This window comes from Oryctolagus cuniculus, chromosome 13, assembly GCF_051225735.1.
Source record: "Oryctolagus cuniculus isolate XC-2025 breed Fujian yellow rabbit chromosome 13, ASM5122573v1, whole genome shotgun sequence".
NCBI classification, from domain to species: domain Eukaryota; kingdom Metazoa; phylum Chordata; class Mammalia; order Lagomorpha; family Leporidae; genus Oryctolagus; species Oryctolagus cuniculus.
In genome coordinates, this window is record NC_142879.1 from 92,169,195 (window position 1) to 92,193,750 (window position 24,556).

Consider the following 24,556-nt stretch of genomic DNA (forward strand, 5'->3'; position numbering starts at 1 on the left):
GGGGAAGTGAGCCACAAGGCAGGAGGTAGGGTCCCCGCAGCATAGACGAGGAAGTGGAATGGTGGCCGTGGTGTGCAACCTGGAGAAACCGGTACTTGCAGGTTTCTTCGGGAAGGTGGTATTCGAGGCAGGTGGAAGAGAGCGGAGGGATGCTCCCATTCCAGTGCCTACCGGGTGTTGGATCATTCAACACACGTGGCCCTATGAGGGAGTTGTTGTCTGTATTAAAGAGATCAGCTCAGTGAGGTTGGCTTCCTTATTCGAAGCTGCACCACCAAAGGCAAGCCTTCGTCGCAGAGGTTGGGGTGCCCACGTCGCACATGCGAGGCTCAGGGCTCATCCTGGCCCCCGCTCCTGACTCCAGCCTTCTGCCGTTGCAGACCCTGGGAGGCAGCGGGGATGGCTCAAGTAATCAGGTCCCTGCCACCCACATGGGAGACCTGGATGCAACTCCTGGCTCCTGGCTTCAGCCCGGCCCAGTCTCGGCTGTTGTGGGCATTTGAGGAGGGAACCCGAAGTTGGAAACTCTCCGTGTCTCTGCCTGTCAGCTTAGAAAGCAGAAACAAAAAGCATGCGGCTAGTCCTAGTGACAGCCGGTCTGGCCAGCTCCTGAACCCGTGTTGGTACTGGTTTGATGTCGTTTTTGAAGAACACGGTGATGCTGTCATTCGTTGTGTGTGTGCATTTTTGTGTGTATGCGTGTGTGCGTGTGGGCACATGCATGCCTGTGCTTCTGCTTAGGGAATGAGCCATGTGGGTGGTTGTGACCACTCTCAGAGCAGCTGCCACCAGAGGGCGCCGTGCTCCTCTGACCCGCCACTGTTCCTGGCAACTCAACTGGAGGAGCCTCTTGTGAGCCCCTTTCTGGGGCTGATTCCGATTTGGTGGGTGGTGGGGGGACAGCAGACAGCCAGAAGCCTGTCAGAGCTGGGACTGGGGGTGGCGTGAGGCACCCTGGCTCCTAGCAGAGTGGACAAGGTCAGCGTCAGGTCTAGACCGCTGGACCCCTTTGCACATCCTTTCCAGTGCCTGCTGCCCTGCAGCCTGTGGGAGACCAGTTGTCCTACACGGCCACCCAGCCGTGAAGAACCCCAGGTCGTGTTCACGCTCTCCATCAAGGGGAGGAGGGCAGGGTTGTTTCTGGGAGCTGAGCAGACCCAGTAGACCAGTGGTGATCGCACACAGCTCTGCCTGAGGGTGGGACGCGCGTCTACTTGCTGCCGTGCAGGAGACAGCCACGCACACACACGCACGCCATTCCCAGAAAATGAAAAGATACGTTAATAAGGGTACAACGATGTTGAAATCCAGCTGTGGGTTTTTGCATAATAGGCATTTTAAGAGCCCTTGTAATGGGTTGCAGAACTTTAAAATTAATTTTTCTATGATAAAGGGATAGATGTTCACCATGACTTGAAAATGCAAAAAAAAAAAAATAGTAATAAAAAACATAAAACATTTGGAACTGCACCAGCTGGAGACTCCCTTAATCCTTTGGATCCACAAACCCCAAAATGCCCTAAAATCTGAAGCTTTTTTGTGTGCCAGCGGTTGCAGATTTTAAAGCATTTCCGATTTTGGATCTTCAGGTTGGGGCTGTCCAGCCAGTCACGTCTGTGCAAATATTCCCCAGATCTGAAGTCCTTTGGGTCCCAGGGGGTGTGGATAAGTGATGCTCAACCCACACCTGCGAACTTTGCCCAAATCTGTGTGTTTGAAGGAGAGAGGCAGACAGACCAGTAGGTAGGTAGATAGAGATAAGTGGGTGGCAAGGTGGATAGAGATTAGGCAGATAGGTAGATAGGTAAATAGGCAGGTAGATAGAAAGTAGGTGGAGACAGAAAGACACATAGCTAAGTAGGTAGGTAGAGAAAGTAGGTGGAAAGGTAGATAAGGATTACATAGATAGAAAGGCAGAAGGAAGTTAGACACATAGGTAGCTAAGTAAATAAGTAGGTGAGATAGATAAATATATGGGTACGTGGACAGGTAGGTAGGAAGTTAGAAATAAGTCGGTAGAAAAAGATGATACAGATGGATGGATGGATAGATGGACGAACTGACGAATGGACGGATGGATGGATGGACGGACAGACAGGCAGGAGCACAGGCCTTTAGCTTCCTTACCCCGGCACCTGCCCCCTGGCCACCTTCCTGTGGTCCTCACTGGGTGGAACATGGCTGGGGTCACACAGCGTGCTTTAGACGTGATGGTTACAGTGTGGGGGAAATGGATGTGTTTCAGGGGCCAGCTGGGGGGGGGCAGCTTGGGCCCCCTTTTCCCACATTCTCAGCTCCTTCGCTGCTCTCTCCTCACAGGCACACCCCACATTGCCGGCGGGAAGACCCTCGGTGCCCTGGAGCCCGCGGAGCCGCTGGGGCCACCCATGCCCGCCGGCACCTCGGCCGTGCACCTGAGCCTGCTGGACATGCGTCGCGGCATGGCAGAGCTCAGACGCCAGCTGCAGCAGATGCAACAGCTGCAGGTAGTGTGCGCATCCCTCTCCCCCCTCACCGACCCCTCCTCCTGTCCTATAGCTCGGCCACCACGATTGACAAATAGGAAAAAAGCAGACGAATCTGTGCCCTGGCTCAGGTCCTAGGGAACCAGGGGCTGCGGTCTCTGTGACACTGTGCGTTTGCGCCGTGTCGGCCTAACACCTCACTGCGTGGACAACGCTGGCCTCGCCTGGTGTCACCCGGATGCAGGCTTCTGCGCTGCCCTTGGGGAGCTCTCGTGCAGCACTGCTAAAAGCAAGTGCACTCAGGAGCCCGGTGCCCTCCATCTCCCCCCAGAGCTCCACAATGGAGAATTCTCCCATCACCTATCTAAGACTGACAAAGGGATTTCCCTGGGCCAAGAAGGGTGGTGTGCCCGAGGGCCCTGCCCCGAGGCCCCAGCGCCAGATGGGCCTGACCAGGCTGCCCAGTGTCCCCAGCTCCCAGGGCCGCTGCGTCTCTGTGCTTGGATAGCCAGCGCACGTCCACTTCCAGTCTGTGGCATCCAGGAAGTTCCCCACTGCTGGTATGAGCTCTACAGTCTTAGGGACACTTTGCAGGGTGGGCATTTGGCTTCGCGGTTAAGGCACTACCTTGCACACTGGAGTGCCTGGGTTCTGGTCCAGCTCTGGCTCCTACATCCGGGTTCTTCCCAGTGCCTGGTGATGGCTGCGGGGCTTAGGTCTCTGCCACCTACCTAAGAGACCCTGAAGGGATTTCCAACTCCCAGCTTTGGCCCTGGCCATTCCAGGCATTTGGAGAGCGAACCTACAGATGGGAGCTTTCTCTCTGTCTCTCGCATTTAAAAAGAAAAAAAAATTAAGACACTTTGCAATGAAATAAAGTGTCCAGGTCTGGCAGAGTCAGAAAGCTTCCTCGTCCAGCAGGTGGAAGAGAGAAGGGACAGTGGGCTGTGGTACGCTCTACCCAGCCAGCTGATAACCGGATGCCGTGAGACCAGCATTTGTAGGTGTTTTAGTGCTTCGAGGGAATCTTGGAATATGGGCTTTCTGTGAAATACCTCTTCCTTAAAATGTTGGAAAGTCACTGAAATCTCTGTTTCCAGTAGAGAGGGCCTTCCCCCAAACCCCTTTCTTAACCAGGACTTTGTGGAAATTAAGCCCCTTCACACACACTGTCCCTGCCTTCTGGCGCCACCTGCTGGCCATGCTGGAATTGTGCTCTCACTGGACCCAGCAGAAAAATAAGGCATGGTGGTGCACCAGACCCACCTGCTCTCCAAACCGGGCCCTTTCTGGTTGGAGACAGGAGTAGAGTTGCTTTGGTGTGAACCGCACGTGTGCCGTGGCTGTTTCATAGGTGTTAGAGACTAAGGTGTGGCACAGCTGGGCGTTCCCGCTGGCTCTCCCACCAGTGGCCACTCCTGACGGAATCACAGCCTCCTCAAACAGGTCAAGGTCAAGGTTCAGGTCTGGGATGGCGTGGGAATCACACCAGCGCCATGCTTGTTCCAGCACTGCGCAGCTGTTCCGGCTTCCTGGGTATAAAGGGCAGAAACACAGGAAGAGGGGGCGGCACCTCGTTCGGTGCCCTGGCTGACTCTGGGGTCCACGTCCCCTTCAGCTTCCCTCCCTGCCCACCATCTGCCCCTCCCGCCACGATTTGCAAGGGCCGCTCAGCCCCAGCTCTCCCCCAGCATGTGGGTTCCCACAAACCAGAGGGAAGCACGAGCCCAACGCGCCGACACGTCTGACAGTGGGGCCATCACCAGAGACACACGGAAGCCCCTGCCACGGTCTCACAAGAACAGAGATGGGCTGAGACGCTGAGATGTGCTGGGAACCGCGCTGTACAACAGCGAGACCACGTGAAGCCTTGTGCTTGGCAGCCAAGCTCTGGAAATCGGATGATGGAACCGTCGGGAAGTCCTCTTGCAACATTTGTCTTTCAGACTGATGGGTGATTCTTGGGAGGGGACACCTGGTGCAGCCCCCCCCCGGGGGGGTGGATTTCAACAGGGAAGAGGCTGTTTGGTAAGGCAGAGGGTGGCCCGTGGTCACCCTTCCCCGCACATCTGTCTACTAGGATTCATTTGTTTGAAAGGGTCTGACCTCATCGGCGTGGACTGGAGCATAGGCAGGGGGAGCCTAGCAGGTTCTGGGAGTGCTAAGCCCCCCGAGGTCCCTCCCGCAGGTAGCACAGAGGGTGACACAGTGGCAGGAGAGCTGACAGGGGCTCTGCGCCATGTCCCCATGCCCACAGGTGGCCTGTGGTTAGCTGGGGCGGTGTCTTTCCCATGATGCCACAGGACCTGATGTTACTAGGATAATCAGGACAATCCTATATCCACAGAAGGGACTGTACTTTGGTCCCTTTGGGAGGCGCTGAGGGGTGAGAGAAGTTTCTAGAAGCAGAAACTTCTGGGAGAAAGATGAGACCTGACCCAAGTTGAGAGAATGGATGCATTCCGTTTCTCTAAATTCCCACTGTTGCTCACTCCATCTCTTGCTTCCTGATAAATTAAAAAAAAAACAATAGGTTATTTTTATTCTGGTCATAATGTGGCCTTTTGTAGATTCCTGAGAATTGCTGCCCCTTCCCATGAGAGGGAGAAGATAGAACAGGAGCCCCAGCACCCAAATCTCTTATGTTTGAAAGGATATCATTCAGAACACTTGTCTCCACCTCTCTGCTCATCAGATAGAACGGGTCCAGGGCCCCAGTAGCCCACTGACATCCAAAGAGAGAGCCAAGGGAGCTCTCGGAGTGTCCCTGTGGAGAGCTTGCTGGGGCGTGGTCCACGTGGAGTGGGCCACGCAGGACGGGCAGTGGGATGAGCACAGGGATTGATGTTGGACTGCCATTTACTCCAAGCCTTTGTCACATCCCCCGACAGCCAGAGGCTGTGGGAGATGCAGAGACAGCACCCGCAGAACATACAGCTGTGACCAGGTACCCTCCGTGCTGGTCCCTGAAGCGTGGAGGAACTTAGCCTGGAGGCCAGGGCTCAGTCTGGAGCCCAGCTGTCATCGTGGAACTTCTGGACTTGCCGCTCATAGACCATGCAGGGCCCCTGCTGAGGAGCAAAGCCAGAGTCAGTGTGGTTATGGCGCCCCCTGTGGGCAAGCCCCACAGTCTCGGGATTTGCCTAAGAAACCAGGATTGGGTATGTGAACTACAGGTCCATTTGGAGGTGGGTGGAATTAGGTTTAAGTAACTTTCTAGTTTCTTCATGAAGTTATTATGGGTAGCTTATGTAGTCCAATTAAGATTTTAATGGCCAGGAGCATTATTTCTGTCTAAGGATGCTTGTCAATAAACTGCTTCCAGGCAGGAGGGAGGAACTGCCTGGCCTTCCTGCCATTAGCAGCTAGGAAAGTGGAAGGTAGATAAATACACAAAGCAATGGTGTTGACATTGGACAGCACACAGCATGGGAGTGTGACCCTACAGAGAAGGGAAGCTTAGGATTCACGTGGCTTTCTGGATGGAGGCACCACGCAGATATGACACAGACCCAGAGCTGGTGAGCAGGACACAGTTATCAGAGCTGCGAGGTCAGTGTGTATAGAGAGCATGTGAGAAGGCGCTACGGACATCTGTGGGTCTGTGAGTGAGCAGTAAGCTACGCACGGGTGGTAGTGAGCTCACACAGCCTGGAAGATGACCACCCTCTGACAAGCAAGCGTGGAGAGGCGGAGTTGCGCCGCTGGGTTTCAGTCTTGGTGCTGAAGTAGCCCTGGAGGAAGGCTGCCCTTGATTCCAAAAACGAGTCTCTGAAGAGCAAAGTCCGTCCCCGATGCAGCGGCCTCCCAGGAGTCCAAGACCCAGAAAGGAAAACAGCAGGATTGCACGTCCCATGCCCAGCATCCAATCAGAAATTAGGGTCTTCAAGAGCTGGGAAATAGGGTCTTCAAGAGCTGGGAAACACAGAGTATGAATGGACCTCATAGAAGATTAATCACAGCCCGAACATGGAATCAGTCAAGTTGAAAACGTGATGGAGGCTGTCCAGATGGAAGCATAGAAAGACAGAGGCGTGAAGACAGTGAACGGAACTACAGTGACCCATGGGGTAGTGGTAAGTGATCCAAGAGAGAGGGAAAGACAGTTCAAGAGATAATATCTGGGCCAGTGCCGCGGCCTGGGAACCGCTGGCCTGGAAGGAAACTTTCTTAACTTGATGGAGGATACCCAAAATAACCTACAGATGCATTATAGTTGATTAGGAAACACTAGACACATTCCCAATATTTGTATGTCAGCATTTTGTCACACAAATTCCCGAGAGAAACTGCCACTGGCAGAAGGAGCTGTAAGGCAGCTGAGTGTTTGGAGATTCACAGTACGAGATCACATGGCCCCACTGATTTGGCGTCTGATGGTGGAGGTGGGTGGTGGGAGCCGAGGAGGCTCACTCCGCAAGCCAGGAAGCAGAGAGAGGAAGCAGGCTCCCAACCTGCGTCTGTGCCGTCCCTCCATATAAAACCACCCTGACTAATCGGGGGCTCCACCAGTGACCCCAGCAAATCTGATCACGTCCCAAAAGCCCCACCTTTTCACACCATAATCAAAGTTCATACCCCAGAGCCATTAACCATTTTAAAAGTTTTATTTAAGGCAGAGTTATGGAGACACAGGGAGAGACAGACAAAAACAGAGATCGATTTTCCATCTATGGGTTCACTCCCCAAATGGCCACAACAGTTAGGGCTGGGCCAGGCTGAAGCCAGGAGCCTGGAACTCCATCCAGGTCTCCCATGTGGATGGCAGGGGTCCAAGCACTTGAACCATCTTCTGTTGCTTTCCTAGGCACAGTAGCAGGGAGATGGATAGGAAGCAGAGCAGCCAGGACTCAAACTCATGCTGTTATCACAGGCAGCATCTTAACCCACTGTGCCATAATGCCAGTCCCCAATCAATTGACCATTAACATGAGATTTGGGGACCCTTAAACACCCAAAGTACTAATCAAACCACGGCACTGGCAAATCCTGGGCCAGACCTGGCATTTGGTTCTCTGTGACATCATACAGAAGAGCCTACCAAGCACAGTAAAACCAAGGAATAACACAGAGGTAGACAGATGGGAATTGAAAAGTATAGTTGTTTATACTCGCTAATGACATCATTGTATGTCTGAAGTCAGGAGTTCGGAACCTGCAAAAGAAAATCAGTGAATTTGGCAGATCACCAGAATCAGGTTAATGTACACAAAGCTAAAATGTTTAGTAGGTGCATACACAACACCTCTCGGCACTAAAACGAATGACTCACTGGAAGATGGGACACACGGCTGCGAGTTGAAAATAATGCCTGGAATGAAAGAAGCCAGACACAAGGGATTGCGTTCTCATGGGTGTGGTTCCATTTGTGTGACTTTCCGGAACTGGTGAAGCTAATGCAGTGACAGAAGTGGGTTAGTGGTTTCCGTGGGCTGGGGGTAGGGTGTTGAAGGCAGAGGGTCGTGGAGGAGCTATCTGAGGTGACAGAAAGCGTTGTCTCCTTGTTCAGTTGTGGCTTTGTTTGTCGAACCTCCACCGTGCATTTGCAATGCGTGCATTTCATCATTCTTAAATCGTACCTCCGTAGAGTTGATTAATTTTTTCTAACAATTGTAGTCGAAGGCTCACCTCCCAACTTGATGGTCTGAGATGCTGAGAACTGACTTACTGGAAGCCATAAGATCCCTATCCGGGCTTTGGGACTCTTTGCTCTCTGCTGGGGGGAACAGGGACAGAGCTGTGGCTTGAACACCAGACAGATGGGGTTGGGGGCGGAGGAGACTGCACAGAGGTGTATGCGCAATTCACTCGCCATCGCCTGCATGTGCTGTGAAAAATGCCCTCTTGGTGCCCTGGTGGGATCCCACCCAGCCCCTCTTTTTGGGAAGTCTGATAATAAACTGGAATGCGCTCTCTCTCCCTGCTCCTTGTCTGACGGAGTGGGTCAAGTAGCACGCGGTTCTTTCCTGCACTGGAGTTCTCCCAGCACGGCCACTGCCTTCTCACAGGTGTCCCTTCGACCTTGATTTGCAGGACATACCCACGGGTACTTGAGAAAACCGATGGGATTCAAAGATGAATGGTGCAAGAGATTTTGAAATCCACGCCTCGCGTTCTCAGGATATGCACGTGCTATGAACTCTTGAAGCTCTCTCGTGTTGGGGGGAGTACCTGCCGTGTGCCAGGAACTGTGATTGGAGCCGCAAACAAAGCAGACAGGGTTCCTGTCTTAGTTAGAAGTGCACCTTGGGGCCAGGGTGGGGGCGGGGGAGGCAAGCAATTGGGTTGAGTTCGAATGACCAGGTCCCAGTCCTGCCTGTGCCTTGTCATTGCCAGGCGATCCCCAAAAAAGTTGTTTGAACTCTGGGGGCTCCACGTTTCCCGTCTTTTGAGCTTGGATATCAAGTTTGTTCAAATATCCCGGTAGTTAATTTCCATCTTGGTTGCCATTGTTCATATCTGCTACCCACGAGAGCATGGGTCACTGCAGATTTCACCGTCTTAGACAACAATTTCGGATTCGCCACGGTTGGCTGTGACTGTCAAACATCCCTGCTCTGTTCAGTCTACTCATTCAACAGATCCTTAGTGGGCTTCTGCTCACAGTCTCCCAGAGACTGCCGAGAGTAGAAATGGAACAGGAGCTGGGACCCGCAGCTCCAGAATGCCTGCGACAGACAAGAGAGTGCCTGGTCTGGAGAGGGTGCAGGACGCGTGCAGTGGGAGGTGCCCGACCGCAGACAGAGGCGCCACCCTGTCCAGCGCCTTGTGGGCAAAATGGCAGCAGCAGAGCGGCCAGGAGGAAGCTGGCCTCTGAGTGCTGCCCCCCTCCCCCCACTGATTGTGTTCAGCAAGCCAGATAGTGCCTGGCTGGCTGTTTTGAAGACCCTAATAAAAGGACTTTAGCCAGCAGCATGCATGATGTGGTGCTGAGTCACACATCACTGGGACTGGCATGGTTCTTTCTATTCTGCCCCAGACTGAACTGCAGCCCACCCCCACCGGCTTCAGGCTCCCCAGTAGCAACAGCTGCCATGTGCTCAGGGCTAGAACTCTACCAGACACCTCCATCAGCCCGCTCATTACCGTCTCGCGGGATCTGCACAACCAGCCTGTGAGCCATGAGCTGTTACTTCCACCTTTTGATGGACAGACACAGAGATTGACAGCTGGCCGCTGGTCACCAGGCTCCGAGGTGGTGAAACCAGAAAGGGAGCCCCTGGCAGTCTTTGTCAGAGGCCAGGCTCATGTTGGGGCCCAGCGGGGCCCATGCAGAAAGGGTTGTGCTTTAGAGGAAAAGCAGGATGGAATGAGATTTTGAGCAGGTGTAACCAATCAGGCTGCCCTGCCCCTCCACGTGTGCAGAGTGGACTGGCCCAAGGCTGGGGACAGCCACAGCAGTGTAGACCTGTCTGTGCAATCAGGCGGCCACCAAACCGTGTCCGTTGAAGTTCCAGAGGAACCGGAGGGATTGTGTAACAGGCAGACCATCATTACTGTCGATGGGGGAATCCTGGCAGCCACCTTGCTCTTCCCTGTACTCCTCTATAGTTGCAGACACAAGTGTGTTCCAGAAACTATATGGGCATCATGGGCTTGGGGACAGAAGCAGCCCGTGTTAGATCCTGGGAAATGGGTAAGCTGCCAAGAGCCCTGGGCACATCTAGAACACTCAACGCCACCATCGCCAAGTCGCGTGTTCCAAGGACCTGTGATTTCATGCTATCTGGTGCATGGAACCATGCACCCAAGCAGGAGACAGTGTCTCCTTTAAGTGACATTCTAAAGAGGTTCCTGGCCAGATCAGCATTTGTTAAGGACATGTTCTGCACCATGAAGAATCCTTGAGGGCTACGCCAGACCAAAGCCAGGAGCCAGGAACTACATCTGAGTCTCCCACGTGGGTGGCACAGCCCAGGTACCTGTGCCGTCCCTTGCTGCCTTCCCAGGTGCAACAGCAGGGAGCTGGGTTGGAAGCAGAGGAGCCAGGGCTGGAGCTGGACTTGGAAACAGGATGCCAAGTAAACAGATCCTTAGTCTGCTGCACCACAAGGCCGGCCCGGGGCCCCATCTTCTAATACCATTTGCATATGGCTGAGGATGAGAGATTTTGACATTTTTCGTGATTTGTTTTTCATTTTATTTGAAAGGACAGAGATCGTCTGTCTGCTAATTCACTCCTCAAAGGCCTGCAACATCCAGGTCTCCCACATGCACCCAAGCACTTGCGCCATCACTGCTGCCTCCCAGGGAGTGGGTGGGAAGTGGAGCAGCCAGGACTCAAACCGGCACCCATTTGGAATGCTATAGGCGCTATATATGCTATATAGTGCTATCAGCAGCAGTGTGGCCTGCTGAGCCATGGCACCAGCCCTGAGGACTCAGGTTCAGTGTGAGTGTTGTAGGGGACAAACACCCAGCCTGTTTCCAACAGAGATCAAGAAAGCCTAAGAGAGAAGTGCAAAGTCTCACTGTGAGCTAGGAGAAGTTTTGGGGACTGTGACCCAGAGCGTCCATGGCTGCAGAACTGGGGCCCTCGATTGCTCCCTCCCTATGCAAAGGTGGCAGACTTAGGCACACGGGTCTGGTTGCTTGGTGGCTGCTGGAACTCAGATGTTGGGAGAAGCAGCAGTGCTCGGTACAGCGTGGGCGCTCTTGCCTTTCTCGCTGAAACAAATACATTAAAAAGCAGCGGGGCTGTGACCTCCCAGCACCCGCCGAGGTCCATCTCTTTCGTCCCGCAGCTGCAGAACCAGGAGCTGCTACCCACAATGATAAAAAAGGCAGAGCTGGGGATCAGCAGCAAAGTCGCGGAGACCATGAGGCGCCTGGAGGACCCCGTGCAGCGACAGCGCACCCTGGTGGAACAGGAGAGACAAAAGTACCTCCGCGAAGAGGGAGGATTGGCCAGAAGCTAAGGTGAGCACCTGCGGCTCCAGGCCCTGGGCACCTTAGCCTGGAAGGAAAAGCGGTCTTGGCCAACAAAGAGGCCCTTCTGGTTAGTGTTCTCGCCTCTCTTTAGCGAGCACCGACTGTGTACAAGTCAGAGTGGTGCTGGGTTGTGAGTATCCAGGGACCTCAGGCCCCCCCTCCATGTAGGCCCAGGAGACTTCAGCCAACCTCAGGCCGACTGCAGCACCCGATCTTTCCCAGAATTCAGTGTCAGGTACAAATGCCCAGCACAGTGACCCATGGGAAGTCTGTGTCACATCCACACAACTCAGACTCCTAGCAAGAACAACCCAACCCTGAAATTATCTCCCTATCATCCAGCTGTAGTTGAGATCACAGGAGAATCTAAATGCAACATGTTCCCCCGGTGCACCCGATCTTGTAAAGGTTCTCACTGAAAAGATCCCAAGTCCCACCATTGAAAGGAGCAGAGTTGTATGTCTTCTCCCCCATGAGGCTGCTGCATCTGTCATTTTAAAAATACTCATTTTATTTATTTGAAAGGCAGGGTTACAGAGAGAGAGAGAGGGAGAGAGAGAGAGAGGTCTTCCATCCACTGGTTCACTCTCCACATGGCTACAATGGCTGGGGCTGGGCCAGGCTGAAGCCTGGAGCCAGGAGCTTCTTCCAGGTCTCCCATGCAGGTGCAGGGGCCCAAGCACTTGGGCCATCTGCTGCTTTCCCAGGTGCATTAGCAGGGAGCTGGACGGGAAGTGGAGCAGCTGGGACTTGAACCGGTGCTCATATGGGATGAATCCGCAGGTGGCAGCTTATCCGGCTGCCCACGTGTTTTATGTTAACGTTTAGTTGTGCACGGAAGATTGACCGTGGAACTTTTCACTTTTTAGATAATGAATATTCACATTTCTGGGTCCCTTGGTGTGAGTAATTCTCTTGTTTCTGGGAAAGCCGAAGTCTCCCACATTGGGGGACACTCTGTCCCATCTCCCGTCTCACATTCAAGCTACAGCCCAGGTCCGCCTGAGGCCAATCCACTGTGTTTGATGAGAACTAAAGCATCCCTCTTAACATTGTCAAGGGGGAAAAAAGATCAATGTATCATTGCCCCCCCCCAAATTAAATTAGGCCACTGTTGATCCACATTTTCTGAAATCCCTCTCCACTCATGCACTTGGAGAGTTAATCACCCACTGTGAGCTGGTAAGGGCACTACTTGTTTTTTGTCTGAAATGTTTTTTGGAACAGCCCTGTTTTTTTAAAACTGGGTTTTCCAAAAGAATCTGGAAAACGCATTGTTTTATAGACTCACATGGCAGGGTTCCGTGCACCTGTTGTAAGGTGTGCGTGGGTTCACCAATGGGACGGACGTGGAGGCGAGAGTGTGTTGTCAAGGACAGCTGGAAACCTCAGGTCTGGAGCACCTGTACCTCCACAGCCATCTCCTTCTCTCCCTCCCTCCCTCGCCCCTTCCTTCTATGTCCACACGAGAAACCGGCTCCTGTTGGGCCGAGTCCCTGGGGAACCGTTCACATGGCAGACAGACAGATTTTGAGCCTACAGCTGAAACTATGGAGAGAAGTGGGGTGAAGATCCTTTCTCCTTCATGGATTCCTGATGGCAGGAGTAGATGGATCTCTAATGAAAGAGGTCTGAACAGATGTTCTGCTCCTTTGAGACAAAGGTCAAGTGCAGGCCCTACCTTACACAGGAGGCTACAAATGCAGCATCTGGCTGTTAACTGATCTCAGCCGCTATTCCAAAAGTTGTCTTGATAACAGGATCAGACACGGGGTTCAGCAAGTATTTCAGCTCCGTGGTTTCTGTCCCAGCTTTTGAGTGAACGATTTGATCTGTGATGCTTCATCTAAAGTACGTCTCAAAAAGCCTGGGAGCTTTGTGCACAGTGCAGTCCACGCTCGCTTCCATGTCCCATGGTCCCTGCACGAGAGCTGTGGTGGAGTTTTCGGGGTCTCTGCTGTGTGCAGGTCCCGAAATCCACAAGGCACAGTGTGCAGATGATGTGGAAGTAGAATTTGAGGAAGTGGCTTGGGCGGACGATGGCTCTGTGCAGGAGCTTGGGCTGTGCACGCAGCCCTGATGGCACTCGGGTCTTCGCTGGTCTGTCCAGTTCACCCTGCAAAGCAGTGCTCTTTGGGCACAAAATGCAGAAGCACCTGGAGCTGCCAGGGGGTCCTGGGCCCTGGGCCTCCAGGATGCAGGGCTGTGGGAGGGGTCCTGGCAGAGCCTCGTCCCATCCAAAAGATGCAGCGGCAGCCTCCATAGCAGAACGAGAGACAGCACGGGCGCTCCATGCTGCTCCAGGAAGGAGGATGAATTTGCCCTATCCCTGTGGTCCTGGTTGGACGTGAGAACGGGGGCCCTGCCCGGACCCCTCCTGCAGCCACCATGCTCTCAGAGGCTCTGTCTCCTTGGCCACATGCCCCCTGGTCTTCCTGCTGCGGGCTGCAGGCTCAGAGTTCTTGCGGAGGCACCACTGTCTCTCTGCTACCACCTAGTGGTTCCTTTCTCACTGCTCCTTGCCCCCTAACCTTTTCAACAGGGGTTTTCACTCCTTGGAGCTCCAGGCAAAGCTGCAGGGATTGGGGAGAGACACCAGCGACCAGCGGGCTTAGTCTCCTGCCCCAGGGCACGATGCAGGTGCTGCTGCTGGACGCAGCTCTGTTGGAGAGAAATTTGTCCTCACTGATGGCACAGTCAGGGGTGTGTGTGTGGGGGGTGCTCAGTCAGGGGCAGCCTGTTCCCCCACCCCCAGAGATAGCCAACAGTGCTTGGGGACTGGGGACAGCCCTGCTTATCACAGCTGGGTGACTGAGGGGCATTGCTCCTGGAGAGCAGAGATGCTGCAGAAAACCTGAGGGGGCACAAGACAGCCCCTCCCCCTACACACACGAAAGATGCCAAAGGCTGAAGTTAAAGACCTATGGACTAATCCCACAGCCACAACACCTCTCTCTCCCTCTTTCTCTCCCTCTACCTACCTCTCTCCCTCTCTCATCCTCTCCATCTCTCTCCCTTTCTCTCCCCTCCATCTCCCCCTCCTCCTCTACTGCCAGCCCTCTTCCCCTCCTCTTACCCCTCCCCCTCCCCATCTCCATCCCCTTCCCCTCTCCCTTTCTCACCCGCTCCCCCCATCACAGTGTGTGCTGGCCCCTCCCTTAGCGGTCATCACTACCCCTGGCCGTGACCAGTGGGTGTTGTTGAGCCGGACACAGTGTCCCCTTGGCCAGCCCAGGGCCCACCTGGGGATGCTTCCTGGTGCCCGCGGGGGTTACGCGGTGGCTGTGGGAGGTGCAGGGCTGGGAGCCTGGGTGCTGAGCCCCACCTGTGGTCTGACTACCCTGCAGCGAGCTAGAGGAATTCATGGACGACCTGAAGAAGGGGCCCACAGCCACGGTCCATGCCGTGATGCTGAAAGACGTGGAGGACGTCCCACCTCCTGCGGCAGGTGGGAGAAGCCGTGGCTGCCCTGAAAGGTGGGAGAAGCCGTGGCTACCCTGAAAGGTGAGCGCCCTGCGGATTCTGGCCTGCAGCCAGCACTAGTGGGGGCGGGGAGGCGCGCTGCTGGGGACATCTGCCCTTGGAGAGGGGCTTCCGTGACAGGCCCTAGGCCCAGCTGACCTCGCCCCAGGCACGCCCCCCTCCCCGAGATCTCACTGCCCGCTCTGGCCCGCAGGGGAGTTCCCCACCCTGCAGAACAAGATGCGTGCGGTCCTGCGCATCGAGGTGGAGGCCGTGGGCTTCCTGAAGGAGGAGCCGCACAAGCTGGACTGGCTCCTGAAGCGGGTGCGGGGCCTCACAGACGTCCTGATGGTGCTGAGCAGGTGAGTGGCCACCCTGCACCGGCTGCGCTGATACGGGGCGCTGGGGTAGGGTGGGGCCGCTGGGGTGGGGCGGGGCCACCAGAGAAAAGAAAGGTGGGATTGGAGGAGCGAGGAGCAGGGCCAATAGGGAAGAGAAGGGCAGGATCGGAGGGGAGGGGCCCTGGGGCAGCTTAAGTGAGGCGGGGCTGCTGGAGAAGGGTGCGGGGCTGGAGGGCGGGGCTTCTGAGGTGGAGTGGGGGGAGGGGTCCCCAGTGAAAAGGGCGGGATCGGAGCTGCGGGGCTGACGGCTGGGCGGGGCCACCAGAGTGGGGCCTGGTCAGGAAGGCCTGGGTTGCTGTGTAGGACTCCCCGGCTCTGCCAAGTCCCACCCATCTCCTTGCTGTCACTCATCAGGACTCACTTCTGGTGTGCTGATCAGAAGCCTGGACTCCCTCCTACCTTGAATTTCTATTGCTCTATGAAGTAAGGGCCTAATTGAGCAACACATGCTTACTGTACTGTGCCTTCCAGGGCTTAAACTTCAGTAGACATCTTTTTTTTTTTTTTTTTTTAATAAAGGAGGGATTTTTTGCAAGAACGTTTTGAGGCTGAACAGTGGGTTTGCCTCCTTTGCTTCAGGACAGGAGAAGAAATGGTGTTGAAACCAAGTCTTAATGCAATTACCAACTGAAGGTGTAGGAGGGAGAAGCAAGTCCCCCTTGAGGGGCCCAAGCCAGTTACCCCAATTGAGGGAGAACCCCCGCATCAGCCAGGGTCACCATGTGGCAAAGGACCCAAAGAAACCACAGGCTCATCGGGCACTTCCCTGGAAAAGAAGATTCCAGAAGTCCACACCCACTAGCACTGTGCTGGTCCACGCTCACTAACACTGTGCTGGTCCACGTGTGTGCAGGGTTTGTTTCCAGGAGCACTTTTGTGAGGGACCCCTCTTGTTAAGCAAACACAGGCAGCCCACGGCCTGGCAGGTAACTCTGCCCCTGTGGAAGAATGTAGCTCTGTGTCTGCCTTCCCTCCAGTGTTGACTGCCACGTGACGTCTTGTCTCTGAAACCACCAGTGGGGAGAGTGAGGCAGGACACCAGTTAAATAACTGAAAATAAACAGAAATGGGAAGGGCATTTCGGCTGCCATCAGGACCCAGGGGATGAGGCGGGAATACGCACATCCCGAGGTCGTGCACGTGTCCTGTTCCACACCGTGGTGGGGAAGGGGAGGCAAGCACCATGCACAGTTCAGAGCAGACTCTGGGGGTTGCCAAGCGACAGCCGTGTGTCCCTATATGTAGAACTTGAGACATGGGAACCACGTCCCAACAGAGGTGCCCACTAGGGTACTGCAGACTTCAGCTGAAGTTCAGAAGACAGCTAGAGGGGGTCCCTGCCTTAACTCAGAGGGAGGGGCTGGGAGCAGGGCGGGGCTTGGAGATTCAATGCACTGAACATGCAAAGTAAGGAGCAAGAAATAAAGTTGAGGAGCAGAGGAGAGACTTGTGATATCTTTTATCAAACCAAGAAAGGAAGAAAGAGCATTTTTTAAGATTTATTTTTGCTTATTTGAATGGCAGAATTAGAGAGAGGGGGAGAAAGAAACAGAGATCTTCCATCTGCAGGTTCACTCCCCAAATGGCTGCAGTGGCTGAACCCAGCAGACGGGAACTCTCTCCAGGTCTCCCACGAAGGTGTCAAGGGCCAAGCACTTGGGCCATCTTCTGCTGCTTTCCCAGGTGCGTTAGCAGGGAGCTGGATGAGAAGTGGAGCAGCCAGGACTTAAACCAGCACCCATATGATATGACAGCAGGGCAGACAGCAACTTGACCCACCACACCACAATGCCGGCCTAGGAAAGAGCATTTTAATAGGAAGGGGGTGGGGCTGGAGTGCGACAGAGCTGGTTAAGCCACCACTTGCAACACCAGCATCCCGTATCAGCACCAGAGTCCCAGCTGCTCTACTTCAGATAGAAGACAGTGGAAGATGGCCTAAACCCTGGGGCCCCTGCACCCACATGGGAGACCCAAGTGGAATTCTGGGATCCTGGCTTGTGTCTGGAGGCCATTTGAAGAGTGATCCAGCAGATGTATGATCTCTATCTCTCCCTCCACCTCTTTGTCACTCTGCCTTTCAAATAAATAGATAATGAATGTTTTTTAAAGAACGGTGGAATTCCCAGGTGTGATGGTGAGACCAAGTAGAACTGGTCTCACACAGAGGACTCTCTGGCCCCCAGGCCTCGTCATTCCCATGGGTAGGGATGGACACACAGCCTCATGTGACTCTGAAACATGGCAGGGTGAGGACTGAACATAAGGTCATGGTCACCGCTGACCCTGTGGGAAGATGAGGCAGCCAGAGAGCCCCAGCAGAAGGAACTGGAACACAGCAGGAGGCCGTGGGTGAGGACTGTTTCCCGGGGCCATGGGGGCTGGGTTCAGGTGGAAGCCACACGCAGAGAGAGAGAGTGTGTTGTTGGGTCAGGTTGTCCGCACCATGGCACCGGCACCAGCACCTGCACAGTGAAGGGATGGCGGCAGGCACCACAGCGCACCAGGCAGGGCAAGCAGCTGCAGGGGTAACAGCTGGACCCATGAGGGGGTCCGGAATTTAAAATGAAAACCCACACCCCGGAACTAACACTCTGCTTTAACAGCATTTCCGGCCGGCTCCGCTAGGTGGTGACACCGGAAGTGACTGGTCTTGGCTAATGCTGCCTCACACCTGCGCGTGCTCTCTCCTAGGCATCTGACCAACAGGCTCCTGAAGGGCGCCAATGCCGCCCAGGCCACGCACTACATGGCGGTGGAGAAGGCCATGGCCGCGGAAGTCCTGGGGGGACCGGAGGACTGCGGCCCAGCCCGCGGTGACGTGAAGCTGGACGTGGTGCCCCTGACCGGGCAGCAGGCGCAGAACCCGCCCGGCCCGCTCGCGGAGGACGCCAGGACCAGAGCCGCGGCCGTGGAGGTAGCGCAGGCCCGTGGCAGGGTGTTGGGTCTCCAGAGGCCTTGGGTCTCTGGGCGGGGAGAGAGGCCCAGCCTACAGGCCTGGGAGAGCCCCTGCAGGTGTAACCACCCCTCCCCAAGCCCTGCCAAGACAGCAAAAGCGCCAGGTGTCCCCCCAGGCCGGCGGTGGACCCAGTGCCCAAGATGCTGCTAGCCAGACCACCTCCGATAGCAGAGCACCTGGGGTCCAGGCCCAGTGAACTCCCAGTCCCAGCCGGGGCGGTCTTCCACTGCTCTCCCAGGCCATAGCAGAGAGCTGGACCGGAAGTGGAGCAGCCAGGACTCGAACCTGCACCCCTATGGGATAACCGGCACTGTGGGTGGAGACGTAGCCCACTAGGCCACTGTGCCACAGCGCAGATATGTTTTTAAGAGTAGGCAGGTGTTTAGGAAAGTGGTCCTCCTATGTTCCCTGTTGCAGAACTCTCCAGAATCTAGATGCCCCCACCCCCACCCCCACCCCCACCCCTGTTTTAAAGTGAGAACCCGGGGTCCTGGGGGTCTTAACTGGTGGCAGTTCTTCCACTTAAGTGCAGCTGAGCCCTTGGGATGGTTTCGGTTCTTAGCAGGTGTTGCCCCCAGCCCCACGATGGGAGAAAACAGAGTTGGTAGTGGGAGACGGCCCCTAGGCGCGCGTGACCCGGGTGCTGGTGGGCGTGTGTGTTGCATCCCCTAATCTGAGTGCTCTGGGAGTGTCTCTGGGCCAGACGGCACCTGTCCCAGCACAGGTGGCAGCAGAAGGGAGAGGGGGCCTGGGCCCAGGCTGTCCTCTGTCCACGCCCACCCCCACCCCTCAACAGGAATCCCCAACACGGCCACGCGCTTTCCCTCTGAGTTCTCGTTTTTGTTTGCTTTTTTTCCCTAACCTTTCTTTACTTGCTGGTTCCCTTCAGAAAGCTGAAAAGAAATGAGAAAAGGCCGGACCTGGACCACTACAACGGCAAGGAGTTTGAGAAGCTACTGGAAGAAGCTCAGGCCAACATCATGAAGTCCATTCCAAACCTGGAGATGCCGCCTGCGCCGGGCCCAGCACCCAGGGGAGAGGGCATAGTGGACAAGCTGGAGCTCTCAGGTGAGCTCTGGGTCCCAGTGGACGTCTAGGGTGCTGTGTGGTGCCACCCCTGGGATAGGGTCTGGTAACTGGGCCTGTGTCTCACTGCTCAAGAATCTTGGGCAGGAGGTGAGGGGTCCAGCACTGTGGCGTCGTGGGTAAAGCTGCTGCCTGCAGTGCCGGCATCACATATGAGCACCAGTTGGTGTCCTGGCTGCTCCTCTTCCGATCCAGCTCTCTGCTATGGCCCAGGAAGGCAGTGGAAGATGGCCCAAGTCCATGGGCCTCTACACCCACGTGGGAGACCTAGAAGAAGCTCTGGCTCCTGACTTCGGATCCGCGCAGCTCTGGCCTTTGTGGCCATCTGGGGAGTGAACCAGCAGATGGAGGACCTCTCGGTCTTTCTGTACCTCTCTCTGTAACTCTTTCAAATAAGTAAAATAAACTTCTAAAGAAAAAAAAAAAGTGGAGCAGCCGGGACACCAACCGGTGTTCTTATATGATGCTGGCATTGCAAGCACAGCTTAACCCACAGAGCCACAACACAGGCCCCGAAGGTACTACTGTTCTACCCATTTGACAAGTGAAGAAACTGAGGTAGAGGTGGATACTCACGCAGGGTCTCTCTGGGTCTGGGTCTACACCCGCAATCATCCCTCCATACAGGGAATTCTTCCATTGGATGGCACTGTTATAGCCCACACTGACCCGTGGATGGTATCTCGCAGAGAGTTGATGTTTGCGATGTCACCCTGTTTTCCAGAAGACTCTCCAAATTCAGAGCAGGGGGGAAAGTCACCATCCCCTCCTACCCTGCCCCCTCGGCGAAGCTACCTGCTGGGATCCAGGCTCACCACCACGAGGTCAGGGGACGTGGTCTACACCAGCAGGAAGGAGACAGTCACGGCCAAGGTCTGGCATGCTGGTTTCAGGTCCAGAGGTCACTCTCAGAGCAGGCACTCCCCACTCAAAAGTAGAAGTCGCGAGGCAGAGAAGAGAGGCAGACACTGGGCTGGATGGGGAAAGTACGCGGAGGGGGGCCTGGGTGGATCCAGGCAGGTGCCATGGAGGGGAGGAGTCACTAGATGCAGCAGCCCAGGGGGATCCTGACTTGGCTGAGGCAGGTCACGGGCTGCTTCCCAGGCAGGCATTGGACCAGCATGTGTGGGGTAGGTGGGGATGCCAGCAGTCACTGAGGCGGGTCGACACAGGCGTGGGAGGCTGTTCAGGAAGAAGTTCAGGGAGCTGGATGTGGAAGAGTTGCTGTTTCTCCAGCATTGTCAGTGCACACAGCTGGTGCACACGAAGTGCAAACGCAGTGCCGGGCAGACAGCAGACCTCTGCTAGACGGGGACGCACAGTCAGTGGTGTAGGCCGTGGGCACTGTGCATCCCCCGCTCACTGGCTCCTGGCTGGCGTAACGCCAGCATCTGTACTTTGACTCTCCTTAGGCAAGCAGCGAGGACGCCAGACCAAGCCCACAGACCAGAGCAACCAAGTGTTCTACAGAGGAGCCCGCCTCATCCTGGACCCAGGCCTCATTAGCAGTCACTGTGTCTCCCAAGGATGAGGAGGACGAAGAGGAAGGAGGCAAAATAATGGCAGAGCTATAGGTATGTGGATGATGTGCAGGGCATCTGGGACTCCCTGCCCAGTGCTCACAGACGTGCTGGCCGCAGAGAGCAGGTGCATCTCCTGCTGCGGCTCCCCCGGCCCAAGGTGGAGCTGAGCCAGGCGCCCGCAGCACCTGTGCCGCCTGTGAGAGCGGGCAGCCCACTGACCAGCTCTGAGACTCCTACAGAGAAGCGGTTGCACACTTTCCTGGCGTCAGCTGGTAGCATTCGCTGTCCTTCCCTTCCATCTCAAGAGTGTCTGCTTCATGCCAGAGGTTGCCAAGGCGGGACTCTGCGGGTGTGCAGCCTCGCTGAGCTCTGGTGGAAGTTGGCTTCCAACGGGCTCCTCTCTTTGGCATTCACAGGAGGAGAATGCCTCTTTGGCATTCACACGTGGGATGCCAAGGGTGTGGGCGAGGGGCGTCCGCCTCTGGGACTCAGCTCGGGGAGGAAGACACCATGACCGCCGACTTGCCCCAAGTTTCCAATCCAGGTGAACCTGAGCCTAAGGCAACCTCAACAGAGGAGGGTGGGGGCGAGGGGGAAAGAGCTGCGCCCTCCGGAGCCTGCCCTTGCCAACCTTTCCCCAAGCCGCCAGGCCATCAGCGGCGGCCGACTAGCCGCTCCGTGGTCCCCGGCTCCCGGGAGCCCGGGTCCCGCATGCAGCCCTGAGCCAGAGCCCTCTGCACAACAAAGCCCCGGAGGGGTGCCTTCATTTTCCTGTCTCCTCTCTCGCCGAAGGAGCCTCCCTCCCTCATGGCAGCCATGGCCTCAGCTGGGCCTTCGCCACGCCGGCCCGCGTGTCCGCACTTCCTGGGACACCCCGGCATTACCTGCCCCGCAACCGCGGGCACGCTCGCCACCAGCCAGGATCAAAGGGACAGAGGCAGTGGCAAAGCTGCGTGACCTCCCGGCTCAGCCAGCATGCAGGTGGAGCGGACGCTGTGAGAGCGGAGTCTCCCACAGGCACTCCTTTCACAACTCTCCCAGCCAGCCTAGGAAAGCGCCCCTAGAGCCCGCCCAGGGGTATGAGCCAGGTCGAGGGCCCCACAGGTAGCGGGTGAGCAGCGGGACCAGCCCCTCCCACGTTCCCTCCCCCCTCCTGCCAGAGTTCACCCAGTCTCTCCAGCGAAAGAAGCCTGGGGGACATCCCGCCACTCCCGCGTGTGCACACACGCACAGGCGCCCACGTGCACCCGGGCGGCTGCGCCGCGGGGCCCGGGGCTGCCGGGCAGGGCCCACGCGTTCGAACGCCGAGGTCTGCGCTCCCGAGAGGACAGACCTGCAAAGCGAGGCGTGCACATGGGGCTGCCAGCAGGAAGCCTGCGTGAACGTGTGTTTCACGGTGGGCAACGCTGGAGCCCACGCCCGCACCTCTGCGAGCTGGAGCCGCAGCTCTGGTTTGGGGGGTGGGAGGGCGGTGGCGGAAACACTTTTCCAGCATGGCCTCCTGAGGCGCTGCACGTTAAGCCCGTTAAGTGCGGATTCCGCGGATGTCCGAGGAGCGGTCAAGCTCCCTTTGGAGGAACCGGTGTCTGCGCGCAAGGACGCGTGGGCGCTGCCACGCGACTTCCCGTTGGCGGCGGTCTCCCCTCGGCGGGCTGTCGCCTCCTCGCCAGACCGGGAAAGGCGCTGCTGCCTCCCCCGAACTGGCCCCCGTGACCGACCCCGTCTCAGTTCCTAAGGGAGGACACACAGCACCCCACCTCTGCGCCGGCCTCTGACCCCAGCGAGCCCTCAGAGCTCCCCCGGGACCCCCTACCCGGCAGCCCACCCACCGGCGCGCCCAGCTCCTCACCTGAGGGTCCGGGTCACGCAGGGCCTCCTGAGAGGGTTGCGGTGTCAGCAGGACCTCCGCACTTGTCAGCGTCCCCGGGGAGCAGGTAACCGGACTCCGGCAGTGCTGGGCTGCTGCAAGGGGGTGGGCACAGCGGCAGAGGGCTGAGGGACTGCGAATTAAAGCCTTCCGGAGGGAGCTGAGGTGGCCAAGCCCAGGCAGCACTCGGAGTGGGGGCGAGTGGGGCGGAGGTGGTTGTTGTGGTTAGGGGGCGGTTAAGTGAAGATTTCTGGCTCTAGGGGAGGCTGGGATGGGGAATCCTGAGCTAGTGGGGCAAGAGGGTAAGAGTAGGATGTGTCCTTGGGAGTCGCCTGGAGCTGGGCTTTCGATAGGGTGAGGCAGGGGCAGCAGGGGTCAGGGATGTGGACTGAAGGGAAAAACACAAAACGGCCCGGCCCCGATTCCAGGGCCCACGGGGGTGGTAAATACCCACACTTTCCAAGAAACTGAGAAAAAAAAAAATCAGACCAATAAAATAATAGTAACTCAATAATAACTCTTCTCTCTCTCTCTCTCTCTCAAAAAAAAAAAAAAAAAAAGAGGAAAAAAGTTTGGCAGGATGCCTCACAGGAAAAAAAATACTAATCTGCCCAAGCACTTTTCACTTTGAGCATGAGCTACATTTGTCTTGTTTTCCTTCTCTTCCTTTTGGCCTCACAAAGCCCTACCTTTTCCTTTTGGACAGAAGATAGGGCTTGGAGATCATCAGGCATCTTTGTGGTCAGTGATCCACTTTGAGGGATGGAGGGATTCATGGTTAGTCAGGGCTTGGGAGCCTCCAAAGGACCCACATGGGGTGCAAATAACAGAACTGCAAAATAATAGGCACACAAAGTGGGTGCTTAGCCTAAATGCATTATTGGAATCCTGAAATTTGAAACCTTGTGAGAAGGTATACTTTACCTTCTGAGAAAACCTGAACGTGATTATTTCAGGTGAAAATGAGATTTTGGTGGAGGGAGGAAAAAAAAGATCTTCAAGATTTTCTACAGTGGAGGAAAACATAACTTAAAATAACTCTGTTTTTTTGGAAAGAGTTCAGTGGTGTTCAAAATCTGTATCTGTAGAAGACTTGAAACCCTTTTAGATTTTCTAAGAAGCAAAGCTAATTAAATAAGTAGATATTCCAGGGCTTTGTAGAAAAATTGTAGCAAAATTCTGCTTGAATTGCAAATATTATCTCTAAATCTTGAATGAAACCATGTTACTAGTTGCACAGATCAAATTTTTCATTTTATGAAATTGATTCTAAATTACAGTATGAGGTAAGGTTAAAGAAATAAAAATGGGTGTTTTTCCATGATAAACACTTTGTAAGTCATTATAATAATTTTTTCTTAAATAAATAATAAAAGTGAGTCGTTGTATGCTTTAAAACTTGAGAATTCATTTTGTTTAAGATCACATCTTTGAAATAAAATCCTATTACTGAACAAAGTTTTTATTAAGTTATTTGCAATCTCATACATGTCATACACTTAAGAATGCAAATTGTTACATTTTATATTCATATAAATTATTGGAGCACTACAAATCATTGGTTGTACTTTAATCTAGAGACACAGATGGGGATCCTCCGTTTTTCATAACTGCTCATATCCATGCTTTTTCAAACAAGATTTACTTGCTAGTAAGTAACATGTCTATGCAATCCAGAAATAGACATCAATGAATAGCCATAGGAAACAGCACACAGTGGCAAGAATTTATTTGAGTAAATAGTTTAAAACATACTAAGGTGTAAATATCTTTAAAATTAAAACAAGTGTCTTTTGTACATTGGATTGTGTTTTTATTTACTAAGTTTGACAACAACCATTACTGGATTAGAAATTTCATGA

At 54.9% G+C, this 24,556-nt stretch overlaps 1 protein-coding gene across 1 annotated transcript in view; it reads left to right on the top strand.

The window, feature by feature from the left end:
- The window catches only part of LOC103352187 (sickle tail protein homolog), a 47,337-nt gene extending 25,394 nt beyond the window's left edge, over window positions 1-21,943 (top strand). The window contains 10 exon segments of the mRNA XM_089311266.1: window positions 2,320-2,486; window positions 11,210-11,378; window positions 13,326-13,332; window positions 14,744-14,824; window positions 14,826-14,872; window positions 15,073-15,220; window positions 17,954-18,189; window positions 19,050-19,286; window positions 20,032-20,177; window positions 20,717-21,943. Coding sequence (XP_089167392.1) covers window positions 2,320-2,486; window positions 11,210-11,378; window positions 13,326-13,332; window positions 14,744-14,824; window positions 14,826-14,872; window positions 15,073-15,220; window positions 17,954-18,189; window positions 19,050-19,286; window positions 20,032-20,177; window positions 20,717-20,878 — 1,400 coding nt within the window. The 3' untranslated portion in view covers window positions 20,879-21,943.
- Window positions 21,944-24,556: the final 2,613 nt, after the last annotated feature.